The sequence below is a fragment of the Glandiceps talaboti genome, chromosome 6 (assembly GCF_964340395.1).
Source record: "Glandiceps talaboti chromosome 6, keGlaTala1.1, whole genome shotgun sequence".
Lineage (NCBI taxonomy): Eukaryota > Metazoa > Hemichordata > Enteropneusta > Spengelidae > Glandiceps > Glandiceps talaboti.
This window is the reverse complement of record NC_135554.1, coordinates 1,917,911-1,941,995: the sequence shown is the minus strand read 5'-3', so window position 1 is coordinate 1,941,995 and position 24,085 is coordinate 1,917,911. Positions and strand designations below refer to the sequence as shown.

The 24,085-nt window shown below is 37.8% G+C and overlaps 1 protein-coding gene across 2 annotated transcripts in view; it reads left to right on the top strand.

Annotated features, from left to right (window-relative positions):
* Positions 1–24,085, top strand: part of LOC144436217 (dual specificity testis-specific protein kinase 2-like) — a 76,545-nt gene that overhangs the window by 23,167 nt on the left and 29,293 nt on the right. For both annotated transcript variants that reach the window (XM_078124947.1, XM_078124946.1), the window contains exons 4-6: positions 7,309–7,455; positions 9,048–9,136; positions 23,574–23,658. In XM_078124947.1, coding sequence (XP_077981073.1) covers positions 7,309–7,455; positions 9,048–9,136; positions 23,574–23,658 — 321 coding nt within the window. The remainder of the gene's footprint in view (positions 1–7,308; positions 7,456–9,047; positions 9,137–23,573; positions 23,659–24,085) is intronic.

The window sequence follows — 24,085 nt, the reverse complement described above, 5'->3', positions numbered from 1 at the left end:
TACATAGTTTGTACTTCCAAAAAGAAAACATTTATATGCAAGAATACGCTATACAGAGGTTTAACTTCATCTTTCTCGACTTTCGATTTTCTATGGTAATCACTCTCTAAAAATATGTGCTCCGAGAAAGAACTCCGGATGAATATATAGCGGAGTGGGAGAAGATGTGTCGAAACCCCATAGCGTATAAATCCAGAGCTAATGTTAGTTTCTTGGAGTCGGACCGTACGAAGTACATAAAACTACCCCATGATACAAAACCACAATGCATGAACTAAGTTCCATGACATGAATGATGAAGTATGAACGACAGCGTGAACTTCAATTTGACAGAGACACAGTTGTAAAAGTTTGATACAAATTTTGTGTCGCTACGTTGCAATCGTTTATTCTTGAACGACGCCTTACGTGTGCCATGTTCACTGTAAATTCACGTAATGCGTTCGATCCCGTAACGAAGCTCAAAATAAGTTTCAGTTTTAGTGAGAATGAAATGGCGACGTGGCAGTATGAATTTGTCAACGTGAAGGCTTCAGCATAGAGTACTGTCCACCGATGTGGTCTATTTAATCATCGCTTCGCCTGTGAGTGGAGATGCTTCACCGTAGCGTAAGGCCGTGCTATCGATGGAAACTCTGCCAAACCATGTCTGTTAATAAGTAACTAATCACGTGGATAAGTAATTATAATATCACGTAGTTTCTAAACTACCCAAGACGTGCTCGGCACGTCAGGAAATGGTCATGGGGCACATGAAACTGTTGGAACGTTTTATATACGATGGGTCATATTCAAATTTCACAGGTCACACTGCACATATAAATAGTTACAATCAGAACTGACCAATTCCACGATGTCTAGTCTGTTCTCTACAACTTCGAAGCAAAGATGATAACCGTACGTTTGCCAACAGTAAGCCCCATTTGTCCCCTGTTTATGACGCGTCCCCAGTGACGCATACATCCAAAAAAAGGCGTCCCAAGTGTCAAATAGTGCGTCAAATACGCACAAATAACGCGTTAACGCGACCTCTGATACAGTACACTTGTAGGGTTTCAGTCATCACCACTCCGTACAGTACACTTGTAGGGCTTCAGTCATCACCACTCCATACAGTACACTTGCAGGGTTTCAGTCATCACCACTCCGTACAGTACACTTGTAGGACGTCAGTCACCACCACTCCATACAGTACACTTGTAAGGACTTCAGTCATCACCACCACTCCATACAGTACACTTGTAGGACTTCAGTCATCACCACTCCATACAGTACACTTGTAGGACTTCAGTCATCACCACTCCATATAGTACACTTGTAGGACTTCAGTCACCACCACTCCATACAGTACACTTGTAAGGACTTCAGTCATCACCACCACTCCATACAGTACACTTGTAGGACTTCAGTCATCACCACTCCATACAGTACACTTGTAGGACTTCAGTCATCACCACTCAATAGAGTACACTTGTAGGACTTCAGTCATCACCACTCCATACAGTACACTTGTAGGACTTCAGTCATCACCACTCCATATAGTACACTTGTAGGACTTCAGTCATCACCACTCCATACAGTACACTTGTAAGGACTTCAGTCATCACCATCACTCCATACAGTACACTTGTAGGACTTCAGTCATCACCACTCCATACAGTACACTTGTAGGACTTCAGTCATCACCACTCCATACAGTACACTTGTAGGGCTTCAGTCATCACCACTCCATACAGTACACTTGTAGGGCTTCAGTCATCACCACTCCATACAGTACACTTGTAGGACTTCAGTCATCACTACTCCATACAGTACACTTGTAAGGACTTCAGTCATCACCACTCCATACAGTACACTTGTAGGACTTCCATCATCACCACTCCATATAGTACACTTGTAGGGCTTCAGTCATCACCACTCTATACAGTACACTTGTAGGGCTTCAGTCATCACCACTCCATACAGTACACTTGTAGGGCTTCAGTCATCACCACTCCATATAGTACACTTGTAGGACTTCCATCATCACCACTCCATATAGTACACTTGTAGGGCTTCAGTCATCACCACTCTATACAGTACACTTGTAGGACTTCAGTCATCACCACTCCATACAGTACACTTGTAGGACTTCAGTCATCACCACTCCATAGAGTACACTTGTAGGACTTCAGTCATCACCACTCCATACAGTACACTTGTAGGACTTCAGTCATCACCACTCCATACAGTACACTTGTAGGACTTCAGTCATCACTACTCCATACAGTACACTTGTAAGGACTTCGGTCATCACCACTCCATACAGTACACTTGTAGGACTTCAGTCATCACCACTCCATACAGTACACTTGTAGGACTTCAGTCATCACCACTCCATACATTACACTTGTAGGGCTTCAGTCATCACCACTCCGTACAGTACACTTGTAGGGCTTCAGTCATCACCACTCCGTACAGTACACTTGTAGGACTTCAGTCATGACCACTCCATACAGTACACTTGTAGGACTTCAGTCATCACCACTCCATACAGTACACTTGTAAGGACTTCAGTCATCACCACTCCATACAGTACACTTGTAAGGACTTCAGTCATCACCACTCCATACAGTACACTTGTAGGGCTTCAGTCATCACCACTCCATACAGTACACTTGTAGGGCTTCAGTCATCACCACTCCATATAGTACACTTGTAGGACTTCCATCATCACCACTCCATATAGTACACTTGTAGGGCTTCAGTCATCACCACTCTATACAGTACACTTGTAGGACTTCAGTCATCACCACTCCATACAGTACACTTGTAGGACTTCAGTCATCACCACTCCATAGAGTACACTTGTAGGACTTCAGTCATCACCACTCCATACAGTACACTTGTAGGACTTCAGTCATCACCACTCCATACAGTACACTTGTAGGACTTCAGTCATCACTACTCCATACAGTACACTTGTAAGGACTTCGGTCATCACCACTCCATACAGTACACTTGTAGGACTTCAGTCATCACCACTCCATACAGTACACTTGTAGGACTTCAGTCATCACCACTCCATACATTACACTTGTAGGGCTTCAGTCATCACCACTCCGTACAGTACACTTGTAGGGCTTCAGTCATCACCACTCCGTACAGTACACTTGTAGGACTTCAGTCATGACCACTCCATACAGTACACTTGTAGGACTTCAGTCATCACCACTCCATACAGTACACTTGTAAGGACTTCAGTCATCACCACTCCATACAGTACACTTGTAAGGACTTCAGTCATCACCACTCCATACAGTACACTTGTAGGGCTTCAGTTATCACCACTCCATAGAGTACACTTGTAGGACTTCAGTCATCACCACTCCATATAGTACACTTGTAGGACTTCAGTCATCACCACTCTATACAGTACACTTGTAGGACTTCAGTCATCACCACTCTATACAGTACACTTGTAGGACTTCAGTCATCACCACTCTATATAGTACACTTGTAGGACTTCATTCATCACCACTCCATAGAGTACACTTGTAGGACTTCAGTCATCACCACTCCATACAGTACACTTGTAGGGCTTCAGTCATCACCACTCCATACAGTACACTTGTAGGACTTCCATCATCACCACTCCATACAGTACACTTGTAGGACTTCAGTCATCACCACTCCATACAGTACACTTGTAAGGACTTCAGTCATCACCACTCCATACAGTACACTTGTAGGACTTCAGTCATCACCACTCCATACAGTACACTTGTAGGACTTCCATCATCACCACTCCATATAGTACACTTGTAGGACTTCAGTTATCACCACTCCATATAGTACACTTGTAGGGCTTCAGTCATCACCACTCCATACAGTACACTTGTAGGACTTCAGTCATCACCACTCCATACAGTACACTTGTAGGGCTTCAGTCATCACCACTCCATAGAGTACACTTGTAGGACTTCCATCATCACTACTCCATACAGCACACTTGTAGGACTTCAGTCATCACCACTCCATACAGTACACTTGTAAGGACTTCAGTCATCACCACTCCATACAGTACACTTGTAGGACTGCCATCATCACCACTCCATATAGTACACTTGTAGGACTTCAGTCATCACCACTCCATACAGTACACTTGTAGGACTTCAGTCATCACCACTCCATACAGTACACTGGTAGGGCTTCAGTCATCACCACTCTATACAGTACAATTGTAGGACTTCAGTCATCACCACTCCATAGAGTACACTTGTAGGACTTCAGTCATCACCACTCCATACAGTACACTTGTAGGACTTCAGTCATCACCACTCCATAGAGTACACTTGTAGGACTTCAGTCATCACCACTCCATACAGTACACTTGTAGGACTTCAGTCATCACCACTCCATAGAGTACACTTGTAGGACTTCAGTCATCACCACTCCATAGAGTACACTTGTAGGACTTCAGTCATCACCACTCCATAGAGTACACTTGTAGGACTTCAGTCATCACCACTCCATACAGTACACTTGTAGGGCTTCAGTCATCACCACTCCATACAGTACACTTGTAGGACTTCAGTCATCACCACTCCATACAGTACACTTGTAGGGCTTCAGTCATCACCACTCCATAGAGTACACTTGTAGGACTTCCATCATCACCACTCCATACAGCACACTTGTAGGACTTCAGTCATCACCACTCCATACAGTACACTTGTAAGGACTTCAGTCATCACCACTCCATACAGTACACTTGTAGGACTGCCATCATCACCACTCCATATAGTACACTTGTAGGACTTCAGTCATCACCACTCCATACAGTACACTTGTAGGACTTCAGTCATCACCACTCCATACAGTACACTGGTAGGGCTTCAGTCATCACCACTCCATATAGTACACTTGTAGGGCTTCAGTCATCACCACTCCATACAGTACACTTGTAGGACTTCAGTCATCACCACTCCATACAGTACACTTGTAGGACTTCAGTCATCACCACTCCATAGAGTACACTTGTAGGACTTCAGTCATCACCACTCCATACAGTACACTTGTAGGACTTCAGTCATCACCACTCCATAGAGTACACTTGTAGGACTTCAGTCATCACCACTCCATACAGTACACTTGTAGGACTGCCATCATCACCACTCCATATAGTACACTTGTAGGACTTCAGTCATCACCACTCCATACAGTACACTTGTAGGACTTCAGTCATCACCACTCCATACAGTACACTGGTAGGGCTTCAGTCATCACCACTCTATACAGTACAATTGTAGGACTTCAGTCATCACCACTCCATAGAGTACACTTGTAGGACTTCAGTCATCACCACTCCATACAGTACACTTGTAGGACTTCAGTCATCACCACTCCATAGAGTACACTTGTAGGACTTCAGTCATCACCACTCCATACAGTACACTTGTAGGACTTCAGTCATCACCACTCCATAGAGTACACTTGTAGGACTTCAGTCATCACCACTCCATAGAGTACACTTGTAGGACTTCAGTCATCACCACTCCATAGAGTACACTTGTAGGACTTCAGTCATCACCACTCCATACAGTACACTTGTAGGGCTTCAGTCATCACCACTCCATACAGTACACTTGTAGGACTTCAGTCATCACCACTCCATACAGTACACTTGTAGGGCTTCAGTCATCACCACTCCATAGAGTACACTTGTAGGACTTCCATCATCACCACTCCATACAGCACACTTGTAGGACTTCAGTCATCACCACTCCATACAGTACACTTGTAAGGACTTCAGTCATCACCACTCCATACAGTACACTTGTAGGACTGCCATCATCACCACTCCATATAGTACACTTGTAGGACTTCAGTCATCACCACTCCATACAGTACACTTGTAGGACTTCAGTCATCACCACTCCATACAGTACACTGGTAGGGCTTCAGTCATCACCACTCTATACAGTACAATTGTAGGACTTCAGTCATCACCACTCCATAGAGTACACTTGTAGGACTTCAGTCATCACCACTCCATACAGTACACTTGTAGGACTTCAGTCATCACCACTCCATAGAGTACACTTGTAGGACTTCAGTCATCACCACTCCATACAGTACACTTGTAGGACTTCAGTCATCACCACTCCATAGAGTACACTTGTAGGACTTCAGTCATCACCACTCCATAGAGTACACTTGTAGGACTTCAGTCATCACCACTCCATAGAGTACACTTGTAGGACTTCAGTCATCACCACTCCATACAGTACACTTGTAGGGCTTCAGTCATCACCACTCCATACAGTACACTTGTAGGACTTCAGTCATCACCACTCCATACAGTACACTTGTAGGGCTTCAGTCATCACCACTCCATACAGTACACTTGTAGGGCTTCAGTCATCACCACTCCATATAGTACACTTGTAGGGCTTCAGTCATCACCACTCTATACAGTACACTTGTAAGGACTTCAGTCATCACCACTCCATACAGTACACTTGTAGGACTTCAGTCATCACCACTCCATACAGTACACTTGTAGGACTTCAGTCATCACCACTCCATACAGTACACTTGTAGGGCTTCAGTCATCACCACTCCATAGAGTACACTTGTAGGGCTTCAGTTATCACCACTCCATACAGTACACTTGTAGGGCTTCAGTCATCACCACTCCATACAGTACACTTGTAGGACTTCAGTCATCACCACCACTCCATACAGTACACTTGTAGGACTTCAGTCATCACCACTCCATAGAGTACACTTGTAGGACTTCAGTCATCACCACTCCATACAGTACACTTGTAGGACTTCAGTCATCACCACTCCATAGAGTACACTTGTAGGACTTCAGTCATCACCACTCCATAGAGTACACTTGTAGGACTTCAGTTATCACCACTCCATAGAGCACACTTGTAGGACTTCAGTCATCACCACTCCATAGAGTACACTTGTAGGACTTCAGTTATCACCACTCCATACAGTACACTTGTAGGGCTTCAGTCATCACCACTCCATATAGTACACTTGTAGGACTTCAGTCATCACCACTCCATACAGTACACTTGTAGGGCTTCAGTTATCACCACTCAATATAGTACACTTGTAGGACTTCAGTCATCACCACTCCATATAGTACACTTGTAGGACTTCAGTCATCACCACTCCATACAGTACACTTGTAGGGCTTCAGTTATCACCACTCCATATAGTACACTTGTAGGACTTCAGTCATCACCACTCCATATAGTACACTTGTACTACAATAGTTTATCCATTTGTTATTCTGTATTACAGTTTTGTGATGGTGGAAACTTAGCAGACTTACTGGGCAGTAGTGCCAAGCTGGACTGGCAGTGTCGGTTAAAGGTAGCCATGGATACAGCAGAGGGAATGAAATACTTACATAGCAGTGGAATCATGCACAGAGACCTTACTTCCATGGTAAGTTGTATCATTATGTACAGAGACCTTGCTTCCATGGTAAGTTGTATCATTATGTACAGAGACCTTACTTCCATGGTAAGTTGTATCATCATGTACAGAGACCTTACTTCCATGGTAAGTTGTATCATCATGTACAGAGACCTTACTTCCATGGTAAGTTGTATCATTATGTACAGAGACCTTACTTCCATGGTAAGTTGTATCATCATGTACAGAGACCTTACTTTCATGGTAAGTTGTATCATTATGTACAGAGACCTTACTTCCATGGTAAGTTGTATCATTAAGTACAGAGACCTTACTTTCATGGTAAGTTGTATCATTATGTACAGAGACCTTACTTCCATGGTAAGTTGTATCATTATGTACAGAGACCTTACTTCCATGGTAAGTTGTATCATCATGTACAGAGACCTAATTTCCATGGTAAGTTGTATCATCATGTACAGAGTTCCTTACTTCCATGGTAAGTTGTATCATCATGTACAGAGACCTTACTTCCATGGTAAGTTGTATCATTAAGTTCAGAGACCTTACTTCCATGGTAAGTTGTATCATTATGTACAGAGACCTTACTTCCATGGTAAGTTGTATCATTATGTACAGAGACCTTACTTCCATGGTAAGTTGTATCATCATGTACAGAGACCTTACTTCCATGGTAAGTTGTATCATTATGTACAGAGACCTTACTTCCATGGTAAGTTGTGTCATCATGTACATAGACCTTATTTCCATGATAAGTTGTATCATTATGTTCAGAGACCTTACTTCCATGGTAAGTTGTGTCATTATGTACAGAGACCTTACTTCCATGGTAAGTTGTATCATTATGTTCAGAGACCTTACTTCCATGGTAAGTTGTGTCATCATGTACAGAGACCATACTTCCATGGTAAGTTGTATCATTATGTACAGAGACCTTACTTCCATGGTAAGTTGTATCATCATGTACAGAGACCTTACTTCCATGGTAAGTTGTATCATTAAGTTCAGAGACCTTACTTCCATGGTAAGTTGTATCATCATGTACAGAGTTCCTTACTTCCATGGTAAGTTGTATCATTAAGTTCAGAGACCTTACTTCCATGGTAAGTTGTATCATTATGTACAGAGACCTTACTTCCATGGTAAGTTGTATCATTATGTACAGAGACCTTGCTTCCATGGTAAGTTGTATCATTATGTACAGAGACCTTACTTCCATGGTAAGTTGTATCATTATGTACAGAGACCTTACTTTCATGGTAAGTTGTATCATTAAGTACAGAGACCTTATTTCCATGGTAAGTTGTATCATTATGTACAGAGACCTTACTTCCATGGTAAGTTGTATCATTATGTACAGAGACCTTTAATGTCAATGGTAAGTTGTATCATTATGTACAGAGACCTTTAATGTCAATGGTAAGGTGCATTTTAATGTAATGTGATGTCAAGCACAGAAACATTATTTTGTTGATTTATAGAAAAGTTGGATACAAGCTACAAAAGAGGACACAATCATAGTGATGAACAACATGTTGCATAGTGTGTCCTCATTGTTTTTGAAATAAATGGTAATGATTTTGTATGTTTTAATTTGATAGAATTGTTTGATAAAACGACAGACTGATGTTGGTTACTGTGGCTACCAATCCGTGATTGGTGACTTTGGATTAGCTTGTGCAATACCAAGGTAGGTCAAAATGTTCTAAACTCTAAATACCGCCTTCTAGTGGCAAGGGGGAATATTTTATATATCTTCTGTTTTTACTGCTGATTCTGCCAGTTACTATGCAGCATAGGTAGTTTGGTACTGAGAAACGAAATCAATGGAAGCTGTATTAGCACTGGGTTTCAAAAACCATTAGCCACCAAGGCTAAAGGAGTGTTATTTTTATTAGCCACAGATTTTCCCCCACAGTAAAACTACATGTATTGTATTGGGTAATACACTTATACAAATTGAATATAAACTCTAACTGTAGGCCATATTGTATTGGGTAGTACACTTATACAAATTGAATATAAACTCTAACTGTAGGTCATATTGTATTGGGTAATACACTTATACAAATTGAATATAAACTCTAACTGTAGGTCATATTGTATTGGGTAATACACTTATACAAATTGAATATAAACTCTAACTGTAGGTCATATTGTATTGGGTAATACACTTATACAAATTGAATATAAACTCTAACTGTAGGCCATATTTTATTGGGTAGTACACTTATACAAATTGAATATAAACTCTAACTGTAGGTCATATTGTATTGGGTAATACACTTATACAAATTGAATATAAACTCTAACTGTAGGTCATATTGTATTGGGTAATACACTTATACAAATTGAATATAAACTCTAACTGTAGGTCATATTGTATTGGGTAGTACACTTATACAAATTGAATATAAACTCTAACTGTAGGCCATATTGTATTGGGTAATACACTTATACAAATTGAATATAAACTCTAACTGTAGGCCATATTGTATTGGGTAATACACTTATACAAATTGAATATAAACTCTAACTGTAGGTCATATTGTATTGGGTAATACACTTATACAAATTGAATATAAACTCTAACTGTAGGCCATATTGTATTGGGTAATACACTTATACAAATTGAATATAAACTCTAACTGTAGGTCATATTGTATTGGGTAATACACTTATACAAATTGAATATAAACTCTAACTGTAGGTCATATTGTATTGGGTAGTACACTTATACAAATTGAATATAAACTCTAACTGTAGGCCATATTGTATTGGGTAGTACACTTACACAAATTGAATATAAACTCTAACTGTAGGTCATATTGTATTGGGTAATACACTTATACAAATTGAATATAAACTCTAACTGTAGGCCATATTGTATTGGGTAATACACTTATACAAATTGAATATAAACTCTAACTGTAGGCCATATTGTATTGGGTAGTACACTTACACAAATTGAATATAAACTCTAACTGTAGGCCATATTGTATTGGGTAATACACTTATACAAATTGAATATAAACTCTAACTGTAGGTCATATTGTATTGGGTAATACACTTATACAAATTGAATATAAACTCTAACTGTAGGCCATATTGTATTGGGTAAAACACTTATACAAATTGAATATAAACTCTAACTGTAGGTCATATTGTATTGGGTAAAACACTTATACAAATTGAATATAAACTCTAACTGTAGGTCATATTGTATTGGGTAGTACACTTATACAAATTGAATATAAACTCTAACTGTAGGCCATATTGTATTGGGTAATACACTTATACAAATTGAATATAAACTCTAACTGTAGGTCATATTGTATTGGGTAGTACACTTATACAAATTGAATATAAACTCTAAGTGTAGGTCATATTGTATTGGGTAGTACACTTTTTTTTTTATACAAATTGAATATAAACTCTAACTGTAGGCCATATTGTATTGGGTAATACACTTATACAAATTGAATATAAACTCTAACTGTAGGCCATATTGTATTGGGTAATACACTTATACAAATTGAATATAAACTCTAACTGTAGGTCATATTGTATTGGGTAATACACTTATACAAATTGAATATAAACTCTAACTGTAGGTCATATTGTATTGGGTAATACACTTATACAAATTGAATATAAACTCTAACTGTAGGCCATATTGTATTGGGTAAAACACTTATACAAATTGAATATAAACTCTAACTGTAGGTCATATTGTATTGGGTAATACACTTATACAAATTCAATATAAACTCTAACTGTAGGTCATATTGTATTTGGTAATACACTTATACAAATTGAATATAAACTCTAACTCTAAGTGTAAGGTATATGAGACTGTTAACCCTTTCACCACCAATGGTCTCATGGGATTGTGTGTTGTCCACCAGCCCCCTCACTAACATAATGTGAGAGTGAGTGTGGTGTAATCAAACTGGTATAAAAATACTTAGAGTTGCTTATTTTTTAAAAATAAGGTATCATCTGAATGGAAAATAAATTTTCTACATCATAGTACCAAATACATACATTCAAATATCACACACATAACCGAAATATGGACTAATGTAATAAAATATTAATAAAACAAACATAGGTTGTTTATTTATTGACATATCACAAATAAACTAAATATTTATATTACAAACAAAATTCAAAATACCAACATTTATGTTCCTGCAAAACTTCTGTATATTGGTTAAATGGTCAAAATCGGCGAAAATTTGTCAGAAAATGTTATATTTAGTCGTAATAAATTTGAACGAAAATAATTAACGGCTCACTAATCTGATTACAACGCAATAGTCAGCCCCGCACCGGCAATCAAAGGGACAAAAATATCTGAAGTCGTCGCCCCAATACCTTCTGAAAAATCAGTTTGTGTAATTACATATCATTATTTGACAGAACAACAAAAAATTATCACCACATTTATGCTCAAAATCAGTAAAAAATGCCCAAGAGTTGGTAGTATACGAGTCAGAATCGGGACGCCAAAGTGACACTTTTCACCGACATGCTTACCCACGAAAGCAAATATGCAGTCGGGACTTTGAAGTTACGTTGCGATAATCTGATCCTTCCATATACCGCATCGAGTTCACCCAGCCATCTCCTTGTACAAAACATCGTATTCATAGTCAAAATTGAGTGGAAATTTCTACGAACTTCACCTTTTTTTACATTGCAAGCGATGTTAGGGGAGACAGATTTTGCTTCGGCGATGTTAAAATTTGAATTTTACATTGAAAAACTCGCGTAAAAATCCGATCGGAAAATCGCCCATATCACAAGTAAGTTTCCCTCCACTGACCTCTACACACTGAGCTAATACAAATACAAGTTTTTCAATGTAAAATTCAAATTTCAACAACGCTGAAGCAAAATATGTCTCCTCTAACATCGTTTGCAATGTAAATAAAGGTGCTTTTCGCAGAAATTTCCACTCAATTTTGACTATGAATACGATGTTTTGTACAAGGAGATGGCTGAGTGAACTCGATACAGTATATGGAAGGATCAGATTATCGCAACGTAACTTCAAAGTCCCGACTGCATATTTGCTTTCGTGGGTAAGCATGTCGGCGAAAAGCGTCACTTTGGCGTCCCGATTTGGACTCATAAACTACCAACTTGGGGGCATTTTTTACTGATTTTGAGGATAAATTTGGTGATAATTTTTTGTTGTTCTGTCAAATAATGATATATAATTACACAAACTGATTTTTCAGAAGGTATTGGGGCGACGACTTCAGATATTTTTGTCCCTTTGATTGCCGGTGCGGGGCTGACTATTGCATTGTAATCGGATTAGTGAGCCGTTAATTATTTTCGTTCAAATTTATTACGACTAAATATAACATTTTCTGACAAATTTTCGCCGATTTTGACCATTTAACCAGTATACACAAGTTTTGTAGGAACATAAATGTTGGTATTTTGAATTTTGTTTGTAATATAAATATTTAGTTTATTTGTGATATGTCAATAAATAAACAACCTTTGTTTGTTTTATTAATATTTTATTACATTAATCCATATTTCGGTTATGTGTGTGATATTTGAATGTATGTATTTACTACTATGATTTAGAAAATTTATTTTCCATTCAAATGATACCTTATTTTTTAAATATAAGCAACTCTAGGTATTTTTATATCAGTTTGATTACACCACACTCACTCTCACATTATGTTAGTGAGGGGGCTGGTGGACAACACACAATCCCATGAGGCCATTGGTGGTGAAAGGGTTAAGGTTGTCGTATAGGCTATTTTTCATCCAATTCTTTATTGTAGAAAAATTGTTGTAACTTTGTTAAAGATAAAGATATTGACTCCAAATTTTCAGAGTTTGTCCCTTTAATATTCATCGTAACATTAAGAACATTAAAGTACATGTATAGTTTGTTTACATTATGATGAAATTTGACACCTGTGTATATTATTATATCATATTTTTCATATTTTCCACACTGTAGAAGGCAATTTTGATTTAAACAAATTTTTTTTTACAGTTGTCATAAATATACATGTCGAAATCTATATAGACAAAATTTGGAAATTAATTGTCAAAAAGGCAATTTTTGTTGTATGTGTACACCGTTTTCAACAAAGCAGTGCTGATTGCTTGTTTCACTAACATGAAAACCCTCTAAGCAGTTTCTTGTCCTTCATATCAATTATCAAATAAAGCAAACCCGAATTCACTAGCGTGTGTAATAAGCTAGAACGAGTAAAATGAAGAAATGTTCAAAATGGTCAAAAAAGCAGAAAAATGTCATTTTTTGACAATTTCTCAACCAGTTCGCGGTACTTGTAAAGACAATATTTGTGAACGCGGAAGTGATTCTGTCTCTTTGAACTCTCTAGAATGAATGAAAATTGTAATATGGCTCTTCACAGGTTAACACTCTGGTATTTGGACGCTTACATTGCTAATATGTAGCGTTACGGTAATGTGATCAATTGTGTCAAGGCTAGGGGGACATCAACAAACTCATGCACATTGTGGATGCGTATCTTTGATTTCAATATGGTTGCACAGTTTGCTATTAATAAACACAGTTGCTTTCGATTAGTTTGTTGTTGTGTCTTTGATTAGTCCCCGCTGGACGAAGTCCGGAACGGGGACTTATGGATTGGGTAGTACACTTATACACTTGGAGATGTCTGTACCGATTTTTTTCAAACTTGGTACAGGGGCAACATACAATGTCATACATATGCATGTTAATTTGTTTCACTTTCATCATACAATCCAATATGGCCGCCTAGCAGCCATTTTGTTTGCAAATTTTCACTGTCTAAAGCCATAACTCAGACATGCTTGAACAGATCTCATTCAAATTTAGTATTAGGACAGTGTTCTATGACATACATGTTCACATTCATTGTTGTCGTGATACGATCCAATATGTCTGCCTAGCGGCCATTTTGTTTGCGAATTTTCCATGTTCAAAGCCATAACTCAGATATGCTTGAACAGATCTCATTTAAAGTTGGTATTAGCACAGTGTTCTATGACATACATGTGCATATCCATTTTCGTCATGATATGATCCAATATGGCTGCCTGGCAGCCATTTTGTTTGCGAATTTTCCATGTTCAAAGCCATAACTCAGATATGCTTGAACAGATCTCATTCAAAGTTGGCATTAGGACAGTGTTCTGTGACATACATGTGCATATCCATTTTCATTGTGATACGATCCAATATGGCTGCCTGGCAGCCATTTTGTTTGCAAATTTTCCATGTCCAAAGCCATAACTCAGATATGCTTGAACAGAGCTCATTCAAAGTTGGTATTAGCACAGTGCTCTATGACATACATGTGCATATCCATTTTCGTCATGATATGATCCAATATGGCTGCCTGGCAGCCATTTTGTTTGCGAATGTTCCATGTTCAAAGCCATAACTCAGATATGCTTGAACAGATCTCATTCAAAGTTGGCATTAGGACAGTGTTCTGTGACATACTGAGACCAAACTTGGCTGGTTCACCGTACCGTACCGTATGCATTTGTTTTGAAATACATCGCTTGTGGTTGTGTAGATGTGAACTCATACTTGCACTCGCACATGGTGATATTATATTTGCTGTAGTCTAGAAACGGATACGATAGTAATACATTACCCATTACCCATTAGTTTAGATTGACTGCTTTCAGAGATGACACCATGGGTTTTGGAAATAGAACAAGTTTAATCAATCGTATAACAGCCTTAACTGACATTTCAAAAAAGGAAGGAAAACTGTAGGAAAATCATTTGACTTGAGATTGTGTGTACATATACATTGGAGCCATGCTTCAGAAATATGCTAAACTCGGAGTATGGGCGATACTTCTGCAGTCACTTGATTCTGTCAAAAACAAAAACTCACGATCAAAAATATTTGTCATCCATCGAACTGTTTTTCTTCTTTAAATTTATAACAATTGACAAAAATGCCGACACTCATAACGTTTTACAGTCAGACATTTAAAATACTAAAATATCTTTACGGCAGACCCTCACGCTGTGTGTGAGTGTGTGTGTGTGTGTGTGTTTGTTACTCAGGAAGTTGTCATAGAGGGTGCATCGGACTCCCCAGCAAAATGTCAGTTACTCTTAGTTGGTCAAAGTTTGTGGCTGTGTTTACTGCTTGTTTACGGTATGCCCTTTGCTAGTTCCGACTGCAGTGCATCTAAATAAAAATGTATGAGTGGATTTACATAGTTTTATTGATAAATTCACCTGACCGTCCTATCCTAGACAACAACCTTAATGTTATACTTTTTGAAGAATGCTAGTCGAAAATGTCTTTGTAAATAGTTGAGTATTAATGGATTACAGTGAATAATTTGGACACATTTGCTAGTTTGTTGCTTGTTGATGATTCAAAAGTTAGAGTTGCCAGTTTACCTAAAGAAGTGCAAGTCTGAGTCACCAGTCAATAAATCAATTCACCATTTGACCATCTAGTGATTGGCAGCAGGAACACTGCTAGAATGATTTGACGATCTAGTGATCAGCAGCAGGAACACTGTTAGAATGATTTGACCATCTAGTGATTGGCAGCAGGAACACTGCTAGAATGATTTGACCATTTAGTGATCAGCAGCAGGAACACTGCTAGAATGATTTGACCATCTAGTGATCAGCAGCAGGAACACTGCTAGAATGATTTGACCATTTAGTGATCAGCAGCAGGAACACTGTTAGAATGATTTGACCATTTAGTGATCGGCAGCAGGAACACTGTTAGAATGATTTGACCATCTAGTGATCGGCAGCAGGAACACTGTTAGAATGATTTGACCATTTAGTGATCGGCAGCAGGAACACTGCTAGAATGATTTGACCATCTAGTGATCAGCAGCAGGAACACTGCTAGAATGATTTGACCATTTAGTGATCGGCAGCAGGAACACTGCTAGAATGATTTGACCATCTAGTGATCAGCAGCAGGAACACTGCTAGAAGATTTGACGATCTAGTGATCGGCAGCAGGAACACTGTTAGAATGATTTGACCATCTAGTGATCGGCAGCAGGAACACTGCTAGAATGATTTGACCATTTAGTGATCGGCAGCAGGAACACTGCTAGAATGATTTGACCATTTAGTGATCGGCAGCAGGAACACAGCTAGAAAGATTTGACCATCTAGTGATCGGCAGCAGGAACACTGTTAGAATGATTTGACCATTTAGTGATCAGCAGCAGGAACACTGCTAGAATGATTTGACCATTTAGTGATCGGCAGCAGGAACACTGTTAGAATGATTTGACCATTTAGTGATCAGCAGCAGGAACACTGCTAGAATGATTTGACGATCTAGTGATCGGCAGCAGGAACACTGTTAGAATGATTTGACCATCTAGTGATCGGCAGCAGGAACACTGTTAGAATGATTTGACCATTTAGTGATCAGCAGCAGGAACACTGCTAGAATGATTTGACGATCTAGTGATCGGCAGCAGGAACACTGTTAGAATGATTTGACCATCTAGTGATCGGCAGCAGGAACACTGTTAGAATGATTTGACCATCTAGTGATCGGCAGCAGGAACACTGTTAGAATGATTTGACCATTTAGTGATCGGCAGCAGGAACACTGCTAGAATGATTTGACCATCTAGTGATTGGCAGTGTGAACACTGATTATACATTGAATTTTGTGCAGGATTTGTATTGTTTTATTTATCTCATTACAAAATTAGCATTTTATTATCCTCAATCATACTTAAATCGCCACTGGCATTAAACTAAATTTGCACATTTCCATAATGTACAAAAACAGCGGAGCTCGTTCGATAGGTCGCTTGTTTTAGTTCAAGATAGGAAATGGGAATATAAACGAGCTGTCCATTTGCAACGCTTGCTATTTTATGTACCATTTACATCGTCTTCGATAAATACAAACTCAACTTGCAACGAAATTTATTCAAATTTTGAAACATTTTATAATCTCAGCGAAACATGCTTTCAATCGGAAATTGTATTTACCAGTCCTTGTGCTTTTAGAATCTCAACGTTGTTTCTGTGGTTTTATTCACCATTTCTGCATATATCGGCACTCATTTAATTTTAAACACGCACTGCACAATGCAATGCAATAATGGCGATAAGAATTGATGGCGGCTTTCACACGTTTGAAGTATGATGTGAAAAAATGTATAAATCTCAGAATAACTAAAACCATTGATGAATACTTACTTTTGATGATCAATCTTTTTATTTTAACATTGATAAACGAATTTAATCAACACCAGTCAAATTGATAAACAAATTTAATCAACACCAGTCAAATTGATAAACAAATTTAATCAATACCGGTCAAATTGATAAACAAATTTAATCAATACCGGTCAAATTGATAAACAAATTTAATCAACACCAGTCAAATTGATAAACAAATTTAATCAATACCGGTCAAATTGATAAACAAATTTAATCAACACCAGTCAAATTGATAAACAAATTTAATCAATACCAGTCAAATTGATAAACAAATTTAATCAATACCAGTCAAATTGATAAACAAATTTAATCAATACCGGTCAAATTGATAAACAAATTTAATCAATACCAGTCAAATTGATAAACAAATTTAATCAATACCGGTCAAATTGATAAACAAATTTAATCAATACCGGTCAAATTGATAAACAAATTTAATCAATACCGGTCAAATTGATAAACAAATTTAATCAACACCGGTCAAATTGATAAACAAATTTAATCAACACCGGTCAAATTGATAAACAAATTTAATCAACACCGGTCAAATTGATAAACAAATTTAATCAATACCGGTCAAATTGATAAACAAATTTAATCAATACCGGTCAAATTGATAAACAAATTTAATCAACACCAGTCAAATTGATAAACAAATTTAATCAACACCGGTCAAATTGATAAACAAATTTAATCAATACCAGTCAAATTGATAAACAAATTTAATCAACACCAGTCAAATTGATAAACAAATTTAATCAATACCGGTCAAATTGATAAACAAATTTAATCAACACCAGTCAAATTGATAAACAAATTTAATCAATACCGGTCAAATTGATAAACAAATTTAATCAATACCAGTCAAATTGATAAACAAATTTAATCAAAACCGGTAAAATTGATAAACAAATTTAATCAATACCAGTCAAATTGATAAACAAATTTAATCAACACCGGTCAAATTGATAAACAAATTTAATCAATACCAGTCAAATTGATAAACAAATTTAATCAAAACCGGTAAAATTGATAAACAAATTTAATCAATACCGGTCAAATTGATAAACAAATTTAATCAACACCAGTCAAATTGATAAACAAATTTAATCAATACCAGTCAAATTGATAAACAAATTTAATCAATACCGGTCAAATTGATAAACAAATTTAATCAATACCGGTCAAATTGATAAACAAATTTAATCAAAACCGGTAAAATTGATAAACGAATTTAATCAACACCGGTCAAATTGATCAACTTGTTGTGAATGATGAATAAAAGTAATTAGGTCGTAATGAACCACGCTATCTTTGAGATTTGAGAGTTGACCTCAAATGCGTGACACCGCATTGGTAATTTCTGGATTTTCATTTGTATAAGTTCCACAATGAGTAGAGCCTACTCCAATGTGACATGCAGTGTGGCCTAGCTTTGAACCTTTATGTTGGTGCATTTTGACAAACATCCTTTTCACATAAATTCTATTAAAGTCAATTAGGGTGGCGACCATATAAATGTGGCCGGAATGATCAAATGATCGGCTCTTCGTTAATGATCCTCAAAAATGTATTGAGTGTTATAAACCAAAATAATTGTAGGTACATGTAAGTAATTTTAGTAATTTAACAAGTAGAAAGCCGTGCCTGGGCCGTGGGCTTTAAACTTAATCAGTGCGAGTTCGTCAAAAACTACACGACCATTTCTGGTTGTGACAACTACTGCCAAGTGGGAAAGAAGTCTATTGATTTCAGAAATTTTGCTATTAGCAAAAAGACTTCTTTTTAGGTGTCCATAATACAATAAGGTTTTTGTAGCATTCGAGTACACATGTAGTTGTTTTTTAGCTCCGCTGTCAGCGAAAGCTGAAAGCGTAGCTTTAGGTGTAGGTGTGTATTAAGGTATAGAGTATAGGTGGAATCATTGGTGTCCGTCAAATTTTTATATTTTCAACATCTTCTCCGAAAGTGACAGTCAGAATTCTTCGATATTTGGTGTGCATGTTCCCTGGGGGGAGGCTATTCAGATTTGTTCATGCCAAGTTGATCTGTGCCATTTTCAATTTTTTATGATTTTTTTTCATATAATGTCATTTTCATCAACTCCTTGAAAACCTCTTATTAGATTGCTTTGATATCTGGCGTGTTGATGCGCAGGGGGTAGCTTACTCAGATTTGTTAATTTCAAGTCAGCACATCCTCATTTTTATTTTTTATGATTTTTTTTTTGTAATTTGAAAAAAAAAATGAATATGTTAATGAGCATAATGACCGACGCCATATTGGAAATCAGTCGACGAGACTTTAAGTAAACTGCCACTTTTCAAAAGACACTATTGACGTCAAACAAGCAATGTAATATGTGCTATAGTCATAATTCTACGCATTGGGCGCCCAAATGACAAGCGTTTGTTCGAAACAGGGTTGTAATCTTCAAATCCAATTCTGCACCCTTCTACATAATCAGCCAGTCCGCAACATCCTCATTTGCATACTCTATCCTGATTCGACCAGAAGCTGAAGGTGACCTCATTCGACCGAGCGATTTTCCACAGCAAGTATCTTGAGTATCAACACAGGACGTTCTTGGTACTCACTAAAATCACACTTCAGACCCACTATAAAAGTGTGATGTTTTCAGATAACATGTAACTTGTGGTTAATTCTATATTGTCGTGCAATTTGGAATGACAGTGAACCAGAATTCAGACAACTTGCGTAAGGAAGGGCATGCCAGGCATGCGGTTGAAGTTATGGCCGACAGTTCACATGTAAAGTTAAACGACATGAACGTGTCTTGCCTTTCCAAAATGCAAATATTTGGCAAGTAAAAATAATTAAAATAATTACAACTTTAATTTGGCTTCAGACTTTGCATTATTTTTTGCGTATCTTTCCCCGTTTTACATGTAAATCCGAAAAGGTTCTCTCTCATCATGTCATCAGTGTCAGTGATCATACCGCGCGGGGTAGTCCTCGGGTGCACGAGTCTGTATTACTGACTTGACTCTAAACACCGGAGGGGGAGGGACAATTGTCAGAATCGAGTCCCGAATTCCTCCGTATGCAAGCAGGACTACGCGCGGGGCTGCTTTGAGTACGAGCGAAGTGAGGCATGTTGAGGTATTTTGTTGAGAATTATAAATATTGCGAAATGTCAAGTACAAGGTTTAAATACAATGGAATGATGAAAAAAATGGCAGAGTCTGCTGACAGGCGCCGGTCACAAGAAACACTGTGAATTAAAATATCAGACGATGTATGTATTAATCGCCGACAATCCACCCGTATGCACGAGGGACTAACCCGGAAGCAAGTCGTTGTCAGCCATACGTTACAGTGGTAACATCGTCCGAGAAATCGCTGCGTTCAGAGTGTCATTATTCACAGAATTGTTGTTTTCGAGTGAAAACCCGTCTTGAATTGTACAACTCTAACAAATGAAGACATGTCAAGTTATATTTTGAAAGTTGTATCGCTAGTTTGAGACGATTTTCTCACGTACTATAGTACTATCGAGGCTTACTTGGAAGTAGTAGGACCTTACTCCAGTTCATCGGGAAGTTTAGCCAGTCCGATAATTCTTTCTGGTTTAGTTTACAACACTTTTGATCACACAGATTTTGTTGTTGTGATGAAAAGAAATTAAAAAAAGATCATTTCAACCATTTCGTTGTGTTTTCTTTGTGAAAGGTAACCGAACATGAACGAGTGTTACCACTGTAACGTATGGCTGAGAATGACTCTCTTCCGGGTACTTGAGTTTGTCGCCGTACGGAAACTAAGATGGCGATTAATACATTTCTTCCCTATATATATCTACCACAACTAGTACAAGTTGAATGTTGTTGACTTTGTAAATTTGTTAGAAAATTGAAATTCAAATTGCCTCAAAATTATTTTAGATCCCTAGTTTATTTCATTCATCATTACAATTTTCCAGGGTTACAGCTGTAAGACACTGGAATTATTTATAGCCAACCTCAAAATCCTCTTTTTTTACTTTTTCTTGTGTGAATTTCCCAGTCATTTTTTTCTGAGATTTTGTGCAATTTTTCATAACAGTAGATTTTTGTTATAAAATGGTGACTATGGTATAAAAGTACAATACATTACCAACTTCTGTGTAAAATGTGTTTTATAGTGAGACATCATAATGAAACCACTAACCACTTTATTGCATCGCTAAAACAAAACTGCATAGTGAAGAGCTGAAGACCTGAACCACTTCTACATGTCACCAAAATAAAAAATTGAATTAAAAAACAAACAGCGGAGCTATTCTGACCGATAGGTCGCTTGTCGTTGTGATACGATCCAATATGGCTGCCTGGCAGCCATTTTGTTTTGTGAATTTTCCATGTCCAAAGCCATAACTCAGACTCCATCTTCATCGTGATATGATCCCCCATACCCAACCAATCCTTTATTGTTGGAGGCATATTCCATGTCCAACAAGCACACACAACATATCTAAGTCTGTTTGTTTTAGGTTCACAAATGTTGTTGTGTGATCAGAGTAGTGATAATTCCTTAAAACCCAATTATAGCGGGGACTATGTCATTCTCAATGACTTGTTTTTCTGATATATTGTGTAATTTTTTCATAACAGTAGATTTTTTTAATAAAATGGTGACTATGGTATAAAAGTACAATACATTACCAACTTTATGTGTAAAATGTGTTTTATAGTGAGAATCATATGAAACCACTAACCACTTTATTACATCGCTAAAACAAAACTGCATAGTGAAGAGCTGAAGAACTGAACCACTTCTACATGTTACCAAAATAAAAAATTAAATTAAAAACAACAGCGGAGCTATTCTGACCGATAGGTCGCTTGTTTCTTCATTCATTTACTCTGCAACACTCCATGCTCAGGTGATGCAATCTGATTGAAATCATGCTGATAATACTAGAAATGAAGGTGTTGGTATACAAAGTAACAAATAAGCAAAGCAAGTAACTTGCAGAATTTAACCTCAAGGTCAGGATTCAAGTGCCAGCTGTGGGTAATGGACATTGAATCAGCCATTCAACTTGAATTGGTTCTATCAGTTTTACCTGTCCTAATTACGAGAAGTTAAACCATTCCAAACAGACTTATTTTGAACTGTATGGAAACCAGATTGTTCCCTGATGCAGAACACCCAAACGTTTTGTTCCCAAACGACTAATTGTCATAGTTTTTCGCGGGTGACCTGGGACGAAGGAAGGCGGAAGAGTGAGGTGACTCGCCAAAAGCCAAGATGGCGGCCACAAATTCTCACTTCATCGGTTTTTGTGAGTTTTTGTGTAGGATTATTTAGTGCACATTAGTTTTGATTCTGCACTACAAAAAAGTTCATGGAATTGGTCATTTACAATTGGCAACGGTATTTAGAAATACAAATACCCGTCGGCATAATGGTGTGATAGATTTGACATACATTGAGCAATGCAAGATAAACTTGGGGTCAGGTCACAGGTCAAAGATCACTCCGTTAGCGTAAGAATAGTACATGCATACATACCGGGCATACATAATAGGCCTTTTTTTAGGCATTCTAGCATCCTGACAGTACTGCAAAGGTGTGATTTAACTATGCGCATTGTCTTTTCAGTGATGAGTGCTGAATGTACACAAAATGTGATAATCTTCTGTTTGAATGTGCCGCCATCTTTTGTTTTTCACGCGCAACGTGCATAGTATGGTTCAAAACAGGGCCAGGGCGCCCTGGCCAAACAATGGCAAAACGTTTTGGCTACCGAACACTCCCCAGATGTGCCATGTTGTCAATGAATGCATAATAGCTCCCTCTAGTGGCAAGCATAGAATATTAACATCTCTTTTGTTTTGACTACTGATACTAATTGGTATGTCTTTGCCTGCAGGGATGATGATCAGAAGTTGTCCATCGTTGGCTCTCCGTTCTGGATGGCACCAGAATGTCTCAAACAAAAACAATACAATGAAAGGGTGAGTCATATATTAATATCTGAATAAAGTTTTGATTCTCCATTGTACCTTGATTTATGGTGTAGAAATATGTATGACATCAAATGTACATTGCATTGTAATTCAGGAATGAAAACTCTACTTTACTTTAGTACATCAAATGTTGTACATTGCATTATAATTCAGGAATGAAAACTTTACAGTAGTATGTTTAATGTTGTACGTTTCATTGCAATGTTACATATGTATGAGAAATTACTTGCACCAGTGCACGCATACTAATGGTATCTGCACTGCATTGCAATATCAAAAACATTATTGTGTACCAACATGCGAATGATATGCAAATGAGGATGCAGTCATTCTCACTACACTCGTGAAAGTACATTTCTGTCTGTGCTCTAACCACCCATTCATATGATTCAGAACACTTCTAAATGTGAAATGG